At 38.5% G+C, this 21,951-nt stretch overlaps 1 protein-coding gene across 4 annotated transcripts in view; it reads left to right on the top strand.

Annotated features, from left to right (window-relative positions):
• GRID1 (glutamate ionotropic receptor delta type subunit 1) overlaps window positions 1–21,951 on the top strand; it is a 489,331-nt gene that overhangs the window by 373,745 nt on the left and 93,635 nt on the right. For all 4 annotated transcript variants that reach the window (XM_014877980.2, XM_014877982.2, XM_088168822.1 and 1 more), the window contains 3 exons: window positions 8,198–8,371; window positions 19,825–19,986; window positions 21,234–21,353. In XM_014877980.2, the coding sequence (XP_014733466.1) occupies window positions 8,198–8,371; window positions 19,825–19,986; window positions 21,234–21,353 (456 nt within the window). The remainder of the gene's footprint in view (window positions 1–8,197; window positions 8,372–19,824; window positions 19,987–21,233; window positions 21,354–21,951) is intronic.

Here is a 21,951-nt window from a genome sequence, read left to right as displayed (position 1 = left end):
AACCATATTTCCCTTTTTGTGGGACATTTCATGGTTTTAAAATTGTCTCCATCCCAAGGTAAAGAAAAGATAAATATTCTAGAAAACTGGAATATGGAACAAAAATGTAATCAAATTAAACACAGTATTTTATTCCCTTATATCAAAATATTTAATTCTAATTCCAGATTTCTACACATTCACTGTTTTTACATATAAATCAGTACAAAGAGCAATGAACTACTCTTCCTGGAAGTGGAATGGTACAGAATTCAACAGATAATTCAAATTAGTTGTTGCACTATTATGACATAATTTCTTTAATTTCTTTTTTAACTTCTTTTTTATTCAGTAGTTTAATTGAAAGCTGTAAGACATGGTCAGGCAAAGCACAGGACTACTCATTGGTATAGGAGAACACTTTTTGTGAAGGGTAGGTAGGGATGAAAAAAATGCAATGTAGTGTAACATGTGAAGGCCATCTGTAGCCATGTAAAGCTGAGGAGAGGTGAGGCACTAACCTTTGCCTGGAAATATGCAGAAGGCACTGAGGAAGACTATTTTTGAAAGTGCTGGTTTTGATTTGTTTTGGTTTTTTTTTTTTTTTTGACAGAAATGTCCCAAAGACAAGAAATTAGGGTTGGGATACAGACAGGGCTTCACAAATTTCCTTTGACTGGCATTTCTGTACATGTTTAAAATGTTAAGGCAGCCATCAGTTCAGATTTCATTATGGCCAAGGAAGAATGGGCTGTGGAAGCCAGAAGATAGCTGGTGTGAGACTGATTGTGCCATGGTAACATGCACTCTTTGGAGAAGAGAGAGAAGTGGGAAAAGGACCATGGGGCTAATGGACATCTAAAGATTGTCCAACTTCACACCTCTGGGAAACTCGTAATGCTTTTGGAAAGATAACACAGTAGGTAAAGAGTGGCTAAAGAACTGTGGGATTCTCTGAAGATGAAGGCATAACAATGTATCCTTATGGTGACAGTGGGTTATCGGCACAGAACTTGAAATCAGAGATGAATTCTAAAGCAAAAGTTGTTTAAGAAAAGGGCTAGGGAAGACTGTAAAGATGTAAAAAAGTAAGGGACTATAAAATAAGGCTGTGTTGCAAAATGACTCATACCAGAGATCATGGAAAGTAATAAGAGAAACATGGAAAGTAATAAGAGAAAGTTTATATATAGCAGAAGATAAAGAAAAGTGAGAGGTGATTACTTGAAAAATGGGGGTTTAATATTTTTAGTCAGTTCCCTGATTCTGACTTTATAAAAACTATTAATTATGATAAAATTGTTAAAAACAGATTGTTGTAGTTCCAGTTGTTTTAGATTAATTTGAAGCACTCCATTGGGTGGGATTTAATATAGAGAAGTGTTTTTGCTTGTGGCTATAAAATGAGGTATAGGTGGTGAGCATCTGCAGGAGGAGCTTAGAATCCTTGTGGATAAAAAACAGAATAAGAATCAGTGCTGTTGTGAACCTGCTGAGTTAGCAAATATAGTCCTCAGATACGATACCAGAAACATCCTTTGTAAGATAAGGGAGGCAATTATTTCACTCTGTTTGACATCAGCTTGGCTGTGTTGGAACAGTATTGCAAGTTTTAGGCAAAACACTTTAAAGCAGAACAAGACATGCAGAACAATGTTGAAAATGTAGAGGAAAGCACTTAGTGTGATGAAAGCTTGGTAAAATATGACTCGTGTAAAGACTGAAAAACTTGGGAACAAATAAAACAAGAATATGATCACATCTTCAATCTGAAAATATAAGGGAAATACAATTTAATCTTCTGCATTGGAAATAAGATCTAGTATTGGAAAATGGTTTATGATCTAAGTATGAGAGTGTATAGGAACAACTTCCTTGGTTACCTTCTTCCGTCCCATCATCTATCTCTTTTCATACCTGGTTCTGCTCTTGTTTTGTATTCTTCATTTTTCAGCATCCTACTCACATTATATGTCAGCTAAATAATTTCAGTGTCAGTATGGAAAGACAAATACAACTGTGTTTCGTATTTTCTGATCTGCATCTCCTGCTCCAGGTCTATCCGCATATCTTTTTTTCAGTATGGTTGTGACAGTGACTGTTTATGCAAAGAGTCACTGCATATGCTTCTTACCAAACCATTTATTCAGTGCTTTCGGTGGTAGACATGAATGTATGGGATCTGTGACTCATGGTTGATTGCCAGCCATCACGGAACTCCATCCTTCTCTGTCTAGTGAATAAGCTGGAATGACTGTGTTTGATTAGATTTTGTCAGCCAAATCCACCCTTGGGGCCGCCTCAGCGATTTGACTTAGCCAGGGATGAACTGAGCATCGTGTTTCCTGATATCAGCCATTTGTAATGGAGGATTATGTTGTAATTGTGTTTGGGTTGGATAAAAGAATGCCTAGTAATGAATTACTTGCACTTTTAGTGTTTTAAAAATATATTTAAATGTAAGGTGAAAAAATAAATTTGAAAGCTAAAGATCAGAGCTCCCTCTTGACTACGGTTTTCATTTATTGCTTTTACATTACATTAATTCTCATTGATTTGGATCAGTCCACATTGGAGCAGATACAAAGGAGCATTTGTCATTAACACAAAATAACTTCTTTTTTAGTTTTAAAATCACCACATTCTGTGCCATATGGATTAAGAAATGCTCAAATTCAATATTCACTTCTAAATTCTCAAACTGCAACCACAGCAGTAGTGGGGAAAACTAGTAGAAATTTCATTATGTTAGTATTTTACTGTCTAGAAATTCAACTAGTCACTGGAAAGGAATGCACCATGGGGTAAAGAAGTCCTTGTAGGTTAAGTGCCACCCCCTGTGGGTATTTCTCATGGTGCAATGGTTTAAGAAGTGAGGAGGTGTTCACAGGAACTGCTCTGTGGGTGACTGAATTTCTGTATTCCTGTGTTTAAACCGAGTTTAATGCTATGCAGAGTAACTTGAATCTAAGGTTGAAAAGGGCTCATTTCTTTATCTTGTAGAAAAAGTTGTGCTGTTATTTGTCCCATTTAAAAGCAAGCAAACAAAAATCCAACAGCTTACAATGCAACATTGTGGGGTGGATAGGGGAAAGGTAAGTTGTATTTGTAATGACCCCTGCAAAAAGAAGATTTTTTAATAGAATGTGAAAAACCAGTTGATCCTCATGTACTAAGCTGAGCTTAATAACTGGGGCTTTTAAAAAATAATCAATAGGTTTTACAGTGCTAAGCAAAAACACGCATAAAATGAAAAAAAAATAAGGGACCAGTCTGTTATTGGTAGAAATGTGTTTTCAATAAGAAATCTTATAAGAAACAAATAGATGTAGAAATAGAGTATTAGACAAATTCCAAGTCCATAGGAAAGCAAAGTATTCAGTAATAAAAAAAACCCCTGAAACTCTTGTAAGCTTTAATTAAAAAATAAAACTAAACTCTGATTAATACCCAGAAAAAGTTGCTTTTGAATATTTTCTTTTTTCAATCCTCAATAAAGATCCTGATTTGAAAAAAATGGAGTCAGTAAGCACAGAGAAAGTACTAAAGCAAAGACAGTTCAAATGTATTTGGTTGAATTCTTCCTAACAATGATGATATTTGTCAGAAAAGGCCTCTTAGCTGAGAAAGAGAAGAGAAAAGTAAAGTGGGAAGAAAAGTTCTTGGAATTTTTTTTGAAGGAAAAGTAATAAAAAATTTTGGAAATATAGCAAGAGAAGACAATTCATCAGAGAAGCCTTAGACAGGAAGTTAGAGTGCTAAGGGACTTGGGGAACTCTGGCCCATGTGGAGATGACATTGTCCTCATCACTTGAATACCAGTCAAAAATTTTAGACAGCAGTTGACCTTATTCTTCCTTTTTGGACAGATGACACTTTCCAAATGATGCTGGTGGTGCTGCCAGCAGATTAATTTATAGATCTTCAGTGGACAGATAAAACTTTCCCAAGCTCAGCCCAGGTGATCAGTCAGAGCATAGTGCAGAAAAATGGCTATTGATGCTTTTCCTTTTCCCTCTCAGAACATTCACTCAGAGCATCTTTCTGCTAATCCTTCTCTGGACTCAAGCTCAGTTCTTTTTTCTGCTGTTTTTATAGGTCTCTCTTCCCCACTGTTGTCTACAGGAGGCAGTTTTCTATATGAGGGACAAGAAAGTGTCTCATGAACCCCCTGATGTGATGTATATCTTACTTTCCATTTTCATCCTGCACTTCCATTGCTTCTGCCAATATTTGTTTTCTTTCCTTTCACCACATCAGACGTGCTCAGTATGTCTGTAGGTACTGGTCCTCTTGATTTGAGAATCAAATGGCTTCTCAGCTGTCATCTGGGCACTTCTTCATTATTTTCCTTTATAAAATATTTTTTGAAAGTTGAGAAAAATGAGCAGAAAATAGCATAATAATTATCAGATAAATTCTCTATCTCAGCAAGATATTTTTTTGCCAAGGGCAGCATGTAGGAAGGTGTAAGATAATGAATGATGAGCAGAGTTTTTCTTAGCACATGGCTGTGGAGCAATATTGGGACAGCTCACTTCGGGAGGAAAAAAACTTATGAATGCAGTGGTTATTCTTCACTTTTTTGGAGAATATTTTTCCAGAAATGCCTATGTTATATGCATTTTGGGTGATCAACAGTTAGTCCCTGTGCAGATTGTTGTGGCCCAATTTTTGCTTGGGTAGAGCCAGGACTGGGGTTCTACTCTTTCTCTTCAAATGGAAGTACCTAAGATTATTTTCTTTGCTTCATTTTAAAGCACCAATCTGTGCTATAATATTTGTGTTTACTTTGATAAGCAGAAGTTAGTAAACCTTTCATACTTCCCTATATCTTACTTTTTCTTTAAAAAATTCAGACCTTTTAATGATCATTTATGAATGCAAGTGGGGCAAGCATTCTAAGATACTCTCAAATTATACAAAAATACAGCGTAAAAAAGTTTAAAAATTGAATAGAAATACAAGGAACACAGTGTGGAAATTTCGTAAGATTTAGGAAATGACACATTTCAATGCCAAATGTAGCAATTTGCAATTACAATTTATTCTAATTGTATTCCAGGTACTCTATATTTATTACTTGCCTAAGGAAATCTCACTTCTCTCCTTTTGGCTGCCATCTTTAACACAGCATTTATATTATTTATTTATTCCCACAAAAATCTCTGGGTTCTCTTTTTCTGATAACTGCTTGAAAGTTGTACATAAACTTGAAGCTGGATAGATACCTGTATCCTGCCCGAAGACATTTGTAGAGTTTAGGACTGGCCTGATTCAAATGCTGTGGGATTACACAAAAAGAGTCTCAGTCAGCTAGGAGCAAGGTCATCGATGAGCTGTGATGAGTTGTTTTGTCAGTGGATATTTCTTCCACAGTAATATAAATAGTGGGCTTTTTGCTTGTTTTGTCCAGCTTTTACTAACTATCATTTTGTGTGCTTCCTCCTCCCTCCCCTGAGAATTTTAGTATGGAATAATATTTTGTTAAATCAGAGGATCTTTTACTGTATAGGCACTCACTATGATCTGAGAAAGACATCCGGACACCCAGTGCAGAGTCATTATATCTAGAAGTGGAGCTAATTAAATTTAATTATGACTACATCCCTGTAGAGACTTTTAGGAGCATTGTGTAAAAAGAAGTGAGGTGTAGTACTGAATGTGTGGGAGGACAATGAGGATGGGAGTTGGACAGGTGGTCTTGCATGCTTAGAACATTTCCTGTGGTAAGAAAAGTGGCTGGTGTCCTTTCTTTAAAGGATTAATCTTCTTATTTACATATATGTGTGTGTGTATCTGTTCATGTGGGATGCAGAGAAGCCAGCAATATGTAAATGAATCTGTCTACAGGGTAAGCTGTGGTGAACCTTCTAGAATGAATAGCTAACTGAATGATGTTTTCTGGATTTTCAACAAGTTCAAACAAGTTCATTTATAGATGTAAATAGTGCATTGAGGGGAGTTAGAATAACTCACCAAACAGCATTGATACTACTGAAAAAATCCAAATAAATCTCTAGCTTGTCTCAATGAGCATCCTTATTCTCACTGTGTTCTGTTTAATCCTCCAGTTTTCTCAGGGATATATATTATCTGGAAATATGTTTTGGTTCTGTAAATTATTAATGTTATTAAAATTTATAATTTTCTGTCATTACCTCTAGGAAAATAGAGATTGTAATGTGAAACATAATTGTCTCATTTTGCGATTTGTGTTATGATAGTTGAGCACAACAAAAGCGGATTGAAGTATTCCCCTGAGCAGTATGACGTGGGATTGCAAACTAACTGGAGCTCTGTGTGTGCAGATAAATAAACAGATAAACTAATTCCACAAATGACCAATATTTGTGTTTCTGAGACATCTTTGAAAGGCTGTGTATCGCTTAGAGGGGACACAAAATGTGTGCGGTGAGAGCTGAACTGAAGGTTTGGATAAATTGTGATTATGGTTTTTTTTGGCTTTCAGCCATTTGGTCTGTGTGCCTACCAAGGGATGCAGCTGAGGAGGTTATGAGTTAAAGCTACGCTATAAAATTGTCTCTCCCTCAGACTTGAGCTTAGATATAGTGTGTGGTTTTAAATTCCCTCAGATCCACAGAGGGGAAATCAGGAGGGGTCTGTAGAGCTTGGGGGTCTGCTACATTGTCTCCTTGCAAGGCTAGAAAATGCTTTCGAAATAGCATTTTCTATTAAACCTCAAAATCTTTGTCTTCTATAAGAATATATTTGTTTTCTGATTTACTGTTTTCATGCCACACTGGTTGGTCTGTCATTAATGCAATGAATTTCACCTTCTTCAAAGTTAAAAATTCATGTTCCTAAAAAAAAAGATAAATTGGCAAAGAACTAAATTGAGCAAAGGTACAGTACTAGTCAACCATAACAAGTAATTATTACAACCCCATGGTCATTTCACTCACAGCTTGACAGAGAAAATGGCAAGAAAACAAAATAATTTTTTTTTTCTTGAATGTTAAATGTCCACGGCCAGGTTCAATTCTGCTGCTGATGCATCACAAGGTGTGGGCCATGTTGACCAAGTACCTGCAGCACCACGAGTATTTGCAGCCCCCTGAAGCTGCAAATTTCTGAGAGAGCCCTGTGCAGGCTGGGCACTGGGCTGGGCCAGCTGTGCAGCCAGGGCAGTCCAGCTGTGCTGGGGATGGGCTGATGTGACTTGCAGATGCTGCTGGTGGCCCTGGTGAGGAGCTGGGATGTACAAGAGGTGCCTGGGGGGTGAGTGCAGGCAGCAGTGCCTCCTGCCAGGATGAAAACATCACAAGCTGCACCTTTATTATGATTTCAGGATCAGCTAAGCCTGTGTTTTTCAAACTGGGGTAAAAAAAAGAGGTTTGGTTTTGTGTCTTTCTTTAAACATAAAATGTGTAAAGCATGGAGTTGAGCTGGCTTCAGTCTCCCTGTAAGAGCAGTAGATGCAGGCTTTATCCCAGGATGGATTAGGAGGTTGGGGTATGTGAAGGTCTGCAGAGAAGCTTTAGAAGTTGTGAAGCCTGGAAAGAAAAAGCAACCTGTCCTTGCAGTCTCTTATATCTTCTCCCAAATTATTCTGTGTGCACAGCCTGATGTTCCTAAATGTGTCAGACCCCTCCATAAAGTTTCTCCTATTTTTTATTTTGTAATACAGGTAACCTCAAAAGACTTCCTTGAGTCATTATCAGGATTAGTCTGCAGAAATGATCTACTGTACTTATGGGAAAAGTGCTTTCTTTTAATGTTGTTCACAGGTGAAAGAGCCATATTTCCTGAAGACTGTTATGTTTTTCAGTTGTTATTTTTGTCCTGAGGATATAGTGAGGTTCTAGTCTGTCAAACAAAAGGTCTTCCTATATAACTTTCATTTCAAAGCTGCTTCTTTTTTGTTTTGTTTTTAAGAAATCTATTGAGACCATTTTGGTGCTTTCCTTTGAGGAACTACAACTGCAAAATTGTAGTATTGCCAAGATAGATGATACCGTGTTAGACTTTAGACTTTACCGTGTTAGATACCGTGTTTTCTTTTGTTTCAAATGATGTATTAAAAAATAGCGTTGTTGTCATTAAACACAAAATAACATTTGGCCTGGACTAAGCATGTGCATCTCTAAAATTTTTCTTCTATTGTCTTTTAAAAAACATTTAATCAATAATGAAAGAGATACATAAAATGTCTGGACAAATCAATGTTTCTAAATGGCTGTGTCTCCATTCACAGGAAATTACTGACAATGAGATACTAGAGTTGGTGCATAGTGCTCTGGGGAGGATGACAGTTATCCGGCAAATTTTCCCTCTGTCAAGGGACAACAACCAGAGGTGCATGAGGAACAACCACCGGATATCATCACTGCTGTGTGATCCACAGGAAGGCTATCTTCAGATGCTGCAGGTCAGTAGCTGTGCACAGCAGAAAAAAGTCCATCTTAGAAGTTTGCCATGGGATAGTTTTCTGTGGCTGCATTAACTCGGAGGAGGAAGGAAATGAGTACAGATAAATCTGAGGATGTAACCTTTGGTCAACTTTTCTTGACTTTATTTCATTTCCCAGTGCTGAGTGCTTTAGGTGTGATGTTACATCCATGAAGTAGCAGCAAGCAGTTGCACTAACTCAGAGCTGATTTTGCATTTCATTCTCTTAAGAATGGTTTTATATTTGAAAATCGTTGTATCATCATAGTCCTGTGGTATTACTGCTTGCTTATTGTACATCTAATTGTTGTGAAAGAGTTAATCTGGGAGGATAATAAAACTCTGATAAATATTGTGTTGCAGAGCATTTAAAATTTAGGTAATGGACTGAATCAAGATGATGTATTCAGTTTGTCCCTTTTCAATAGTTCAGAAGTCTCCAGCAGCTGATAATTGTCTGTGTGTAAAATATGCACTACTAGTTCAAGTTTCAGGTTTTGGTAACACATTTGACTCTGGTGTTAGCAACATCTTGACATTTCTTAGCAATTTGTCCCAGATATCAGAATTTTTCATGCAGTAATTTAAATACTATTTAATAGGTGCTATTTACCAATGACAGTGCAATCATTCAAAAACAAAGGTCTTGGACTTTCAATGAGACTTGTGTATTTTGGTTTACTTTAGACACAGGTAAAAAATCACTTTTGTATCACTGTTAAAGGTGTTGGACATAGCTATAAACTGTAGCGGGACTTTGAATATAAACTTGTTTAAAACCATTTAATTGCAAACTTCGTCTTAAACTGAGATGGGTTGAGTGAGGACACAGTGGCTGAGCCTGTGGGCTGTCCAGTGTGGGTGTGTGTGGTGGAGTGATCAAGAAGGGGCTTTGTGGTTACTGTGCTGCAAAGAGAGAGAAAAGACAGCCACACACACGGACCTCTTTTGGGGAAAAAAGGCCAACTTTATTGTACAGACAGCCCGTATTTAAAGTGTGTTAAGTGCAGGTAGGACAGGACAGTAGTTCATTGGACGACTGGGACAAACATCTCCTGGGACAGCATGTCTGGATGTCCCATGGGAAAGACACCAGGTGTTAATCTTTATTATGAATTCCCTTCTGTTTTTCACCAAGTTATCACTCTGGGAGACTGCCTCCCTTAACTGAAGCTGTAGTCAGCTTGTCAGCCTGGGAATGGACCTGAGAGTCAGGAGAAATCCAGGCCTGAGAGGAATTGCCAAGCTGTAATTTCCTAGCTCTTTAAATGTGTATCCACAGGGCTTGGGGAGGGGCTGTCACCAGCCTGGGCTGCTGCATCCTGCTCAGGAGGGTGGTGTGGGGTCAGAACTCCTGCAAGGTGGAACTCCTATCCAGGCTTCAAAGAGTTTCAGACCAGGGGAGGCAGGGAGATTGTCAGGAAGGGAAGTGGACTAAGATTTCCCAAGGGATAGGAGTGTTAATTTTACTTACTTGCACCCTACTAAAAAGTAGGAGCAGAGACTGATATTCTTTAAGGGACAGATATGAGCAGTTCCTCCTTGAAGAGAAGCTCTGCAAGCTCAGGTTCTGTCCTAGCCATGGCAGAGTTTGGGAAAAGCCAAACACACCCCCTGTAGTTCTAAGCGTGGCTGTGTTCTTTCTGCACAGGGGAAAGTATGTCTGCCTTGGCTCAGAAAGAAAAGACATTTTTGATCTTTATTAGTAACTCTGAGGTATGCTGTAATGAGAACAAAGGCCGTTCATTTCAGAGGATCAAAGCAATTTCCAGTATGATGAAAAATTATCTATGCTGCACCAACAAATCACTCATTGGGGAATAATCTTCCATTACAGCATTTTGAGTATTGCTGCCTATGCTGGTTTATGCATAATCTAATTCAGAGGCTCTGAAGGGCTCTGACAGGCCTGTGAGCAAGTTCTAATTTGCAAATTTGCAAACTGGTAACCGGTTTGCTAGCACCAGCAGCCTCATGTCCTATTACTAAATTTCATTGATAAGGACCTTTAGATAACGACACTCTTCCTGCTGATTTCTAGATATGGATTTTGGGAAATAAAACACTCTCAGTTTCTGTCTTCCAGAAATATTATACCACCTTAGAAACTGTCTTTGAGAGAATGGTGTGGTAATGCTATGTTTTGCCCATTAGTTCCTTCTCTATGAACTTAAAAACAAGGGAGATAAAGAAGTGCAGAGATAAAATGTTTTTAGCAGCTGATTCCATAACTTTCATGTACGACTGCATTGGCATGAAAAAGAGCACATGTGAGAGTTCTCCAAATTAGCTGTCCCAGTATATTTTTAAGTGTCTATAGATTGAATACAGGATGCTTTTATCATGCACAGTTATACCTGAAATGCTCCCTAGCTGCATTTATTTTTCATAGGTTTTGCCAAAATATCTTATATAACACCTGGTGGACATACTGCTCATATTAATTTGAGTGTGACTGACATGTTATTAATGGTCCTGTAATTCAGGTACTTGCAATTTTCTGTTTCATTTTTCTTGCTTAAAAAAAGAGTGGTGACCTTTTGCTGTACAGAAGTACATCACTGAATTACCCCCGTTGCCAAAGGCTGCAGGAGCTCCAAGCTCCATGTCAGGCTCCATGAATCCACCAGAGGCAGTGACCGCCTGCCAGCACCGAGTCTTTGTGTTGCTTTGAAGTACTTTGATTAACACCACAGTTTGGAAATCCCTGCCTCATTCTCCCTTGGGCAGTCTCTTATTAATAATTGTTTGTTGTCAAGGTAACTTACCAGCTACTGTTGGTTAATTATTTATTTAATGACTTTGAAGAAGAATAAGCTAATCTCTGTCAACCTCTAGCTGTAGTATTTTTCTAGGGGAGAATTTAGCACTTTTAACAAGCTAGTGAAGAAAGAAACATTTACGTCATGGATTATTAACTTTGTTCTGGCTAAATTAATGAAAATCTTTTTGGAACAATTTTGTTCTCTGTGTCTTTAGTACCATATCCTGGAAGGTTGTTTTTCAGTGGGTGATCATCCCAGTTTGGCATTCTGACAAGCCTTTTAAAGATCAGGCTGTTCTGCAAGCTCATCCAAAAACTCATCTGTTCTGAATGCTTTGTGGAAATCCAATCTTATTCCATCAACCCACTTGTCAAAATTTTGCTCATGCCCTTATTTCTTGCACGTATAATGTACTCAGCTGGGTTTCTGCTTCAAGTGGAGAAAAAGCTTTATAAAGTTCCTTGTCTTGATCATTTTATTTGACTTCAGAGGACTGCATTTCTCTGTGTCTTAGTCTTCAGGTAGGATTTTTTGTGTCCATCTCATTTACTTTTGGTAAATGGAAAAGACACAGTTTAGAACTTGCTTTCTTCCACTGGCCCTTGATGTCCTGTGGTTTAGGCCATCAGTGTTGCCTCATCTGGAGAGAAAGCACTGAAGCACTTCAGGATTTATAGCTAAATCTAGTTAGTCCTAGCCAGACCTGGTATGTATCCCCACGTGGTATTTGGATAGCATATAGTGGTATAATTGCTATTAAACTTTTTAGATTATTTCAGGAACGTTCTTACAGACTCAATTTGAAAAACTTTTGCCATATAACTTGCTTCTTTCCAGAATATTTTCCATTAAGTACTAGTTTTGATGGTACTCTACAAACCTGATTTTTGATGAAGGTATTTTTTCTTTCATCAGTTTAGTCACAATGCATTCATGAATTCAAAATCAGATTTTTTTTTTGTTTATGTTTTTTTAAGAAAGATTTATTTTCAGAAATGTAATTCCCATTAGTTTGTTTTTGCTTTTGCTTACCATTTGTGTAGTTGATGAGTTCAATCCATGTAAGAATCTAAAGATATTAAAATAGATTGCAAGGACACAGTGTATCTGAAATCATTTAGCATGACCCAAAATACATAGTAGGATTGAAAAGGTAAAAAGAAAACCCCAGCATCCTGTGTCAGAAAATTAATGAGGATATTCCTGATTAAGAGTCCAGCCTCTCTACTGAAGAAGTATTCCAGGCATTGCTTGGACATATTTGAGGAGACGTCGAGAAGTGTGGGAGGATATTCCTTGAAAGAGCTGATCTTCTCCTTGAGTAAAAATTCCATTCTTCAATGATGTGTCCATCAGATAGCTATGTAGGCATCTCTTAGCAGCTGCTCCTGCAAAGTCGGCTTTTTATTTCTGATCTAGTTTCTGTTCAGGAGTCACTACAATTTAACTACTGTAAGTGAAGTTATTTTCTTAGATGTATTTGAGTGCCAAAACTTAAGGGCCTGATCCTGCAGTTTTGTCCAACTAAATGGCCTTATTCTCATTTGGCTTGTTAACACTGCTGTTATTACACAACTGTAGAGTCCTACTGAGGAGCAGTAAATATTTATTGAACCCTATTAAAGCATTCACTTTCTCCCATAAAGGATTGATGAGGCACATTTTTCCTTTTCTTTCAATGCAAACCTGTATTTGGTAGTCTTTTTAGCAAAGTTTAATTTGGATTTTTGGCCAGATGTTCAGTCACGGTGAAATTGTTTCTGAGTACAATGTGAATGTAAAATATCCTTGAACTGACTTTACTGCCCATTGCACAGCACAAATCTCTCCCTGAAGCCAAATGACATGTTTTCTACAAGGTGTGTTTGCAGAAGAATTCATTAAAAACCCCAAAGCACTGTGGGTGTCCCGTGGCCATGGGGGGTTTTGTGATCATGCTGGAGGCTAAAACCCCAGGTAGGCTCTGCAGTGATCTTTTCCTCTCTGCCTCTTTTGACTGCTGGATTTCTCTATTTGCATAATTATTTCAATGAATTTTTGTTCGCTGCTCAGTCAGGAAGCAGACAGTACTGGCTTAAGGAAAGCATCAGTACCTCCATTTTTCGTTTGTTTTTGCCTCTGAAACCTAATTTATACCTATATCTATTTATAAATGAGCTAGGACAAAATTATAATCTTGTACACTGTTTTGCAATTCCAGCGTTTACCTCTTGTCCTGCTTGCCTCTTGGTTGTGTTTAGTTTTTTTTATCAAGGCACTCCTACCGGACTTCCCTTGCACAGTTAGTGTTAGCTGTGCCAAATTCCTGAGATGTTTAGTGAGTGAAGCCAATGCCTCCAGCTAACAAACTTGAGCATTACAGGGTAATTCAGGCCTTGTATTATTGTTGACATGTTGTTACAAAACATACTGGCAAAGAAAACACTCCTAACGATGTTAAATGCCTGTAATGAATAGCTGAAGGACAGTGAGCATTCAGAGAATAGAATATGTAAGAAGGGAAGAGTATTGTGATATGTGTAACTATGTAAAAACAGGAGAAGACTAGAAAGGAAAGAAGAGCTGCTTATCAATTGAAAAGAGATTCTGAGAGTGCAGTCTTACAAAGCACTCTTTGGAAAGCTCATTGAGATACTTAAACTAGAATTGGCAAAACATTAAATAATACAGTAGTTAGATTCCTTACTGTCAGAAAGCTTGAATAAATATACAGCTGAGGCCTGTTTTTTAGTGGTTGTAGGAGAATTTTATTTCATTTGCCTAAGGGATAATAAATAAATAGCCCTTTGGAAGTTTGAAGCTGACATTTGAGCCTTAAATGAACGTTTGTTTTTTGACTGTGTTTCCCATGAATGCCGGACTGCTGGCTATGATTTTGCTCTCCCTGAGCAGCAAGCGTGTATTTATAATAACACAGGCACCGGTGCATTTTCTCAGTAGCTGATGGGTGGGCAGGACCAGGACAAGCAGCAGCCGGCTCCAGGCTCCCGAGGCACCCTGGGGACAGTGGTGACCAGGACAGGGATGGGGTGTGGCTCTTTGTGCCACAGCTGGGGCTCTGGAGGGAGAGGCTGCAGGGCAGCCTCAGTCTCCAGGAATGGCCGGGCCCCATCTCCTGGTGCAGGGGTCTGCAGTGAAAGTGTGTCCAGGCACAGAACCTCCAGACATACCTGGCTGAGCTGCAGGAGCCATGGAAAGGGGGGAGGAACATCAGGGAGACTGGGAAGGAATTGGAGAGCTGGCTGCAAGCACAGTCTGCAGTGGACCTACAGCTAAACAGACCCGAAATCTCCCACTGGTACACCCCGAAGTGGGGGGAGGAGGCAGTGATGAGGAGAGTGAAAATTTGCAAAAACAAGGACCTTCAGGAAGAAGAGATTTTCCCCAAAGCCTGAAGTGCCCCTGCAGAGCCACTTCACCCCTCTGCAGGCTGAAAAGACTGTTCCCATCAGGAGAGAGGCTGGAGCTGAGTAAGGCAGCCTCATCTGCTCCTGTGTAGCAGGCAGCTCCACTAAGCAAAGGCAGCAGGTGAGAGCAGCAGTGACTCTTCTGAGAAACACAGAGACGCACGGTTCTGATAGGACACTGTGCACCAGGGGTGTGACAGAGACTACCAGACCCCATACAGCCCACAGACCATTTCTGCTGCTGTTGATCCATGTCATCAGTGGCAGTGATACAGCCAGGAGTGCTCTGAGGAGGATCCATAAGGAAGTCAATCAAAAATGCCAGGATGAACAAGTAGTTCCTGGACAAACTCAAAACACTAAAAGAAAGTCTACAGAGACTGGAATCTGGGACAGGATGCTGGTGAGAAGTGCAGAGAAATTGTCTGAGAAGTCAGGGATCAGGTTTGGAAAACTAAAGCCCTGATAGAATTGTCTGGCCACGAATGTCAAGGAAAAAGCCAAAATCTTCTATGTGTACAGTTAGTTGGTGATAAAAGGAAAATGAGGGAAAATATGAACACTCTCTGATAGAAATAGGAGACTTGGTTACTCAGGATAAGGAGAAGGCTGAGATGCTCAATGATTTGTTTGCCTCAGTCCTCACTGGCAAGTGCTCCAGTCACATGCCCCATCCTCAGCAGTGTCCAAGGCCAGGATGGACAGGGGTTTCAGCAACCTGATCTAGTGAATGGCATTCCTGCCCACAGCAGGGGGGTCAGAATTAGATGATCTTAAAGGTCCCTTCCAACCTAAGAAATTCTGCCATTGTTTGAAAAGTATTTAAGAAAATGAAACAGGTCAAATTTTCAGTCCCTCTGCTCTAACAATATCCTTGTTAGCACACCATTATGTCATGAATAAACCATCAATCTTTGCTGCTCCTGCTAAGATGCACTCTGTCATTAGAGACACAAATGTGCAGCTGCACTGGGCAGTACCTGGGCTCTGAAAGTTGACCCACAGCTTTAGGGCACGCTGGGGTGGCACAGCAGTCACCATGATCTCTCTCCTCAGGCAGCAGGCGTTTCTGGCAGGCTGCTCTGCTCTGAACTCCTCTTCCATCTGCTTCATCCTTGGAGCTGACTGCTGTGGCCACTCACAGAGCAGTTTTGGCAGCAGCAGGGCACAGCTGCCCAGCTTGGGAATGAGTTTTTGAAGTAGTGGCATCTCAGTGTCAGCTTGTGTTCCAGCTAATCTCTTCAGCATCCTCTGGCTGGACTCCTGGCTCTGCTGGCTACTCAGGAGTTGGGGTCAGTCGTTGTGGCTTGCTGGCCTTCTCAGAAGAGCACTTGTCTATGATTAGTCCCTCTGAAGGAGCTAAGAGCTTTCTTCATACATAACTTTAAAAGTAAAATCATTCTGGAAAATCTCATGGAGTTCACATAGAAACTTCTATAAAATGACATTTAATACTGTGATAGATTTCCATCCTTGAAAATTTCTGCCGTGCTCTACTAGTGTATGGTGGATTTATTTCTTTAGTGCAAAAAAGAGCTTCATAAAGTCTGGAATAATTTCAAGAAGATAAACCAGAACATGCCTAAAATTATTCACGCACAGAGTATATTCTCTAACATATTGGTGAAGCAGTCACAATCATTCTTATAGAAGATCAAAAACCATTTCAGTTCCTCCAGTGCTTTCATTGTCAACAATAGAGAGAAAGAAGAATTAAAAATTACTGTCACTTCCTCCAAACATGACCAAAATTAAGTACTTTGTTCTAGTCTAGGAATTTTTATTCTATTAAGGTGAATCTCTTCAGACAGATATATGTTCTTTCCTCTTCTGTTCTCTTGTGAATTTCCAAATAGAGGAATTAAAAAATGCTCCAGAGCTTTGAAATCCCAAAGTATGTTGCCTTGTTTCACTTGTCTCTTATTTTACTACCAATTCTGAATGCTACCTGAAAATGAATTTTTAAAGTTAACTATTTTCTCATGCCTCTGACAGTGCTGGTGGAATCAGAGTACAGCTGAACCTTTAGGTATCTCAAAAGTTTGCTTTCAATGGTCATGTCCATACCCATAGGGAATTTGACTGATCACTGAAAATTAAAACATGTACACAGGTGCAGTAATAAGGACGTACAGGCCATGTCTACTGAATCCTTTTCACAGCATCACTATTCTGGAGACTGCAGCAAACTCCTATTGCAGTTATTATTTAGGACATATGCAGAGATTTTTCTTTATTTAAATGTAATTTTAAAATTTATTATAGCCCTGACTTTACTGTGAGATCAGCCCAGAATGTGTGTCTTTTTTTTCTTTCTATTCCAAATCCAGGCTTATTTGTAGAAATTTTGATGTTGTTTTTTCCCAAACTTGCATGTTTTCTGTTCTAAAATAGAAATGTTGATTGTATGAGTAAGATGGAACTTACTCTTCCATAGCATATTGACTCTTCAGTGAGTAATGAGTAAAATGAAGTTTTGCATGCATGTCATTTTTACTGGAGTAAATAGAGTATGATTATATGAGGGAAGGAATTTTGCTGATTTAAAAGCACCATTTACTCATGTTTGGGATGAAGCTTTCAGCAGAAGAGAACCAGAGGAGCAAAATACCAGTGGATAGTACAAGAGAACATGCAGAATATTCTTTCCATGGGAAAAAGTGCCTTGGTGTATTCTCTGCAACATTTTCTTCTGCCTTGGTCCAGATCTCCAGGTGCAGAATAAGTACAAATATAGTGGGAGACTCCTCTTGTGCAGACCCCATCTTGCTATCTCTGTTTATAGCATTCTTTCAAAAGAAATTAATGGAACAATGGTGATGCAAAGTCCATTAAAGGTCTAGCTGTACTATGAGGATTAGGTTGGTAAACACAGGATTGTTCTGTTTTGCTCTGCAGCAGGAGATAATTTGAGTTGGGTACAAGGTTGTGCAGGCTGAGATCCTCAGTGCACTTCTCCCAAGCTCTGTCAGTCACATGTGCAAAACTGTGGTGTCTTCTCCAAGCACATGAAAAGAAGAAAACAGTGTACCCAAGTGCTTCTTATATTTTGCCTTAGAGCTCTCTGCTAGCAAACCAAGCACTGTTTTTAGGAATGAAGCTGCAGTTTCCCAGAACTACCCAAGAACAGTGCCAAATGGAGAAAACACAAAGCATTTCTGATCTGTGGGAGTTCCAAGGCAACAGACAATTATTGTCAGTTAAAAGTGAGTGTGTAAAATTCAGTTGGGAGCAAAGAGGATCATGAAGGCTTGTAAGAAATGACATTTTTCCTTATGTATGTAAAACCTATTTCTAAGAAAGTAGATTTTGTGGCATGTGGTTTGGAGTGGTGTATCTTGTGGGATCTGAGGTTTGTTTTGATTTTTTTTCTTTGAAGAGTTGTTTAACCCAGAAGTGCCCTCTGAATAATATTGAATAATAAGGATCTGCTTGGTTGCTTTATTTGAAAGTTGTTTGGAAATATCTGCAGAATAGGGAAACAAATGCAATTGAGCAGCAGAAACTTGGTTGCTGGGATTCTTATTAACTCTTTAACTACTTTTCTTAAAACCAGAGGAAGTATGGCATATAGCTACTTCAGAAAATATTCTAGAAGAAAAGGTTTAAATGGATAAAACAGCAAATACAGGCATTGTTGAATGCTTTTTTGGCAGGCTGGAAAGAAAAGAAGGGGTAAAAGATGGCAATGCCAGATGAGAGAGATTCTCTCTGATAGTATCTCGCAGGTTTTGCATTGTTTTCATGTTGAGATCCTTTTTTATGCTTAGTCACTTAAATAAGTGTGTATTTGAATCATCTTTTTTTTCTTTGTATTTTGATTCTTTCAAAATTAATTTTTGCTTACATATATTTTGTTCAGATTTACTTATACTAGAAGATATTTCAAAGTGCCTAGGTTTTCAGTTTATGTCAAAGTCCAGATTATGGAACATGAAACATTTTGTTTCTGAAGATTAGCATCTTGCAGCCATCAGAAGTTTACTTGCAGCCAGTGATTCAATAGTAATATATGTTTAAGCTTTCACAGAGTGACACTTTTATTGGGACACCAAGCAAGTGACATTTATGGGAAGTATGCAGCTGAATTAACTTCCACCTACAACCCTTTCCTCATCTCTAGGCATTACTTTCTAAGGTGAACTAGAAAAATCCAGGAGATAAATGACAGTCAGGGATGACCATGCTTAAAACCTACAGCTAGAAGAAATATCATTATTACTACTCTTATTCTTATTCTTATTCTTATTCTTATTCTTATTCTTATTCTTATTCTTATTCTTATTCTTATTCTTATTCTTATTCTTGTTCTTATTCTTGTTCTTGTTCTTTACTATTATTATGATTATCGTTGTTGTTGTATTAATAGGAAAAGCTGTATCTGGCCAATGATGTAAAGTGAAGATTTGAGTTTAGTAAAGACTAAATCTAACCCCTGTGCATATGTTTAATGAAGAGTGCATGTGAACTCTGGGAACAGGTGAAGAGTATCTAATTTTTTTTTTAAAAACACTTGTCTCAGCCAACTTCCACTGCTGAAGTTTTACCATTTGAGGTGGATACCACTGCCTGTCAAAGATCTAATAATATATTGCTAGACATGTCTTGGTTGGAAAAATTAAATACATATCTCAGCGTTACTAGTGTGGTGTTCTGTTCTTACTGGAGTCTTTGTCATCAATTGTTTATTTCTGTATCTCTCATGTAAATTGTAGAATAAAAAGACTAAATTCAGTAGCTCCAGAAAAAGTAGCACATGACCAGTCTCATGTATATTTGGTGGAAAGAGATACTAAGACTAAAATAATACTGTCATTTCTCCTTCCTCTAAAGAGTTGTGTGTATATTGTATTTTGCTGTGCCCGGAATTACCAGTTGCTCAAATGAATAAAATCCCCAAGAACTTAATTCCATTCTATCTTTCCCTCCTTGCTGAAAGGACTGACAAAGTAGCAATCCTTGTCTTTCATTGACAGATAGCTGTACTCCCTCTATAGTTTGAGTTTTTATGTGGAGTGTGATCTCTCTTTACAGCACTGCATTGCAGTAATGCTCAGGCAGTGCCAGTGTGCTAGAATCCCTTGGACAGAGGGACCCAGGAGCATGGGCATTTGTCTCAAATCCTTTGACTGTTGAACATGTCAAACATACCCAGCTTTTAGTTCTTACTTATGCCTTCTTTTGTTTTCTTTGCTGGTTTTTATCGTTTCTTTGAAAGGTGCTCACAAAAAAAAGAGGTTTATTCTTATTATTGTTTGCAGGTTTCCAACCTGTACCTGTATGACAGTGTGCTCATGCTGGCCAATGCTTTCCACAGAAAACTGGAGGACAGGAAATGGCACAGCATGGCAAGTCTGAACTGCATGAGGAAATCCACCAAACCTTGGAATGGAGGAAGGTCCATGCTAGAGACTATTAAGAAGGTGAGAAAAGACAAACCACTATTGTGTGAGCAATTGAAAGAGTTGCTTCATGTCTGCTTGAGCATTTGAAGACGGTTTTAACTTCTATTCAACTTTTCTTTGATGTATTACAAGCAAGTGATCTGCAACGACCAAGGACAATCCACAGCTATTAAACAAGTAAATGATTTATGATAAACAAGTTACACACAGTGCAGCGTGGGTCCAGTGGTGTGTGTTCTGCTTCTCTTGTTCTCATAGCTGCCTTCTGTGGAGGAAGTAGGATCAGGAGTAGTTATAGGAATTGATTCATGCATTTTTGCAAAAGGATAACTTAAGGAGCTTGGGGGTCAGGGGGGGAAACCAATGATGAGTTTGAAGACGTATGTTCCATTTTCTACAGTTCAGATAGCTTTGTAAGTTAGCTGAGCATTGGTAAGGATCTATTTGTGTACTGTAGCCCAGATCAGAACAAAAAGGATCTGATTTGGCTAAGCTATCACTAGTAGTTACACTGTCTTGCACCATGCTGAAATACTCAAATATGGACAGAACTGTGGCTTTGCAGACACCTGACAACTTCTTGTATAAAAGTTGCTTGATCACAAGTATTAGTAGAAAAAAACCTAATTTTACTATACTCACTTTTGCATTGTTCAGAAGAAACCCCCTGTTCCCAAATATATATTGATGAAATAATTTTCCTTTAGCAAAATGATGCAATTTGATCATTTTGACAAGTCCTAATGATGTCATCCTTTGCTGCGAAATTATTTCGAACTTTGGTGTCATTTCAAGCCTCTTTGCTACAAAGCCAGAATCAAACTGATAGTTTCACAGAGATGCAATTTTATCTTTCCTTCATGCTTCTTTTGAGGGCACAGCAGACATGCCCTTTGTTTTGGGCTGGGAGTTCATGCCTTGGTACTCAAGCCAAGAACTGAGCCCACTGCCCTCAGTTGCACCAGGAGGGCTGTTGTCTCAGAGTCCACCAAGCCCTTCTCTTTTTCTTTGGGGTCTGTTTCTGTGGAGAATAATGACCTAACAGCCATAAATACTGCGTGTGTTAGTGCTAAAGTAATTGTCTGAAATAATTTAAAAACTAAGTCTTTTGTCTGGTTCCAGGTTTGAGCTACTGAAGAACATGTGTGCTACATTTAAGTTCTCTGTAAACATGATTAAAGCGTATTTGCACACATTTTATGCAGAAGAGTGTTTATGAAGGCAAATGTCTTCTGTTCTGAAATTTCTCCAACTTACTTCCTTAGGGTCATATAACTGGGCTAACTGGTGTCATGGAGTTCAGAGAAGATGGAGCCAACCCCTATGTCCAATTTGAAATATTGGGCACCAGCTACAGCGAAACGTTTGGCAAAGACGTGCGGAGGGTAAAGATATGCTGCTTCCTTCTCCCTTTTGTTTTCCTCTAAATAATATACATCCTACCTCACAGGAGAAAGTGTTAATCTTCAAGAATGAATTAGTGCTATGCTGCAGAAGACATTTACTCTATGAGAAATATTTTCTAATTTATTACACACTTAAATCTTGAAAAATGGTTTTGTATTGGTAGGCAGGAATCTTGCAAGTTATTTCTCATGTGCAGTAACAATGCAATACCATAAGCATCTTGTGAATATAATAGTGAAGACTGCACCATTTAGCTTATGTATTTTATTGTTAATTAAGATAGGATTGCTATAATATGAATATGGAAGATACAACACAAGTGACACTTGTCTTACTAAGGAAGCTAGCTGAGCATATAAATTACGTAAACATACTAGGATGTTTTAATTATAGCTGCTGCAAGAATTTGAGATAAATAAATTAAAAATTGTGGAGAAAATAATTTCCAAAATGAAAGATGCTCTGTTATGAAAAGTAAAGATTGACCTATCAGTGGTAGCTGGTGGAACAAGGTCTGCCAAGGATTAGAAGGAGTTAAAATGGTTCCATGGGATTATTGATATAAATTGTCTTATT

Source organism: Sturnus vulgaris, chromosome 8 (assembly GCF_052056855.1).
Source record: "Sturnus vulgaris isolate bStuVul1 chromosome 8, bStuVul1.hap1, whole genome shotgun sequence".
NCBI classification, from domain to species: domain Eukaryota; kingdom Metazoa; phylum Chordata; class Aves; order Passeriformes; family Sturnidae; genus Sturnus; species Sturnus vulgaris.
Note: the sequence above shows the minus strand (reverse complement) of the source record. Positions and strands in the feature narration are given on the sequence as shown.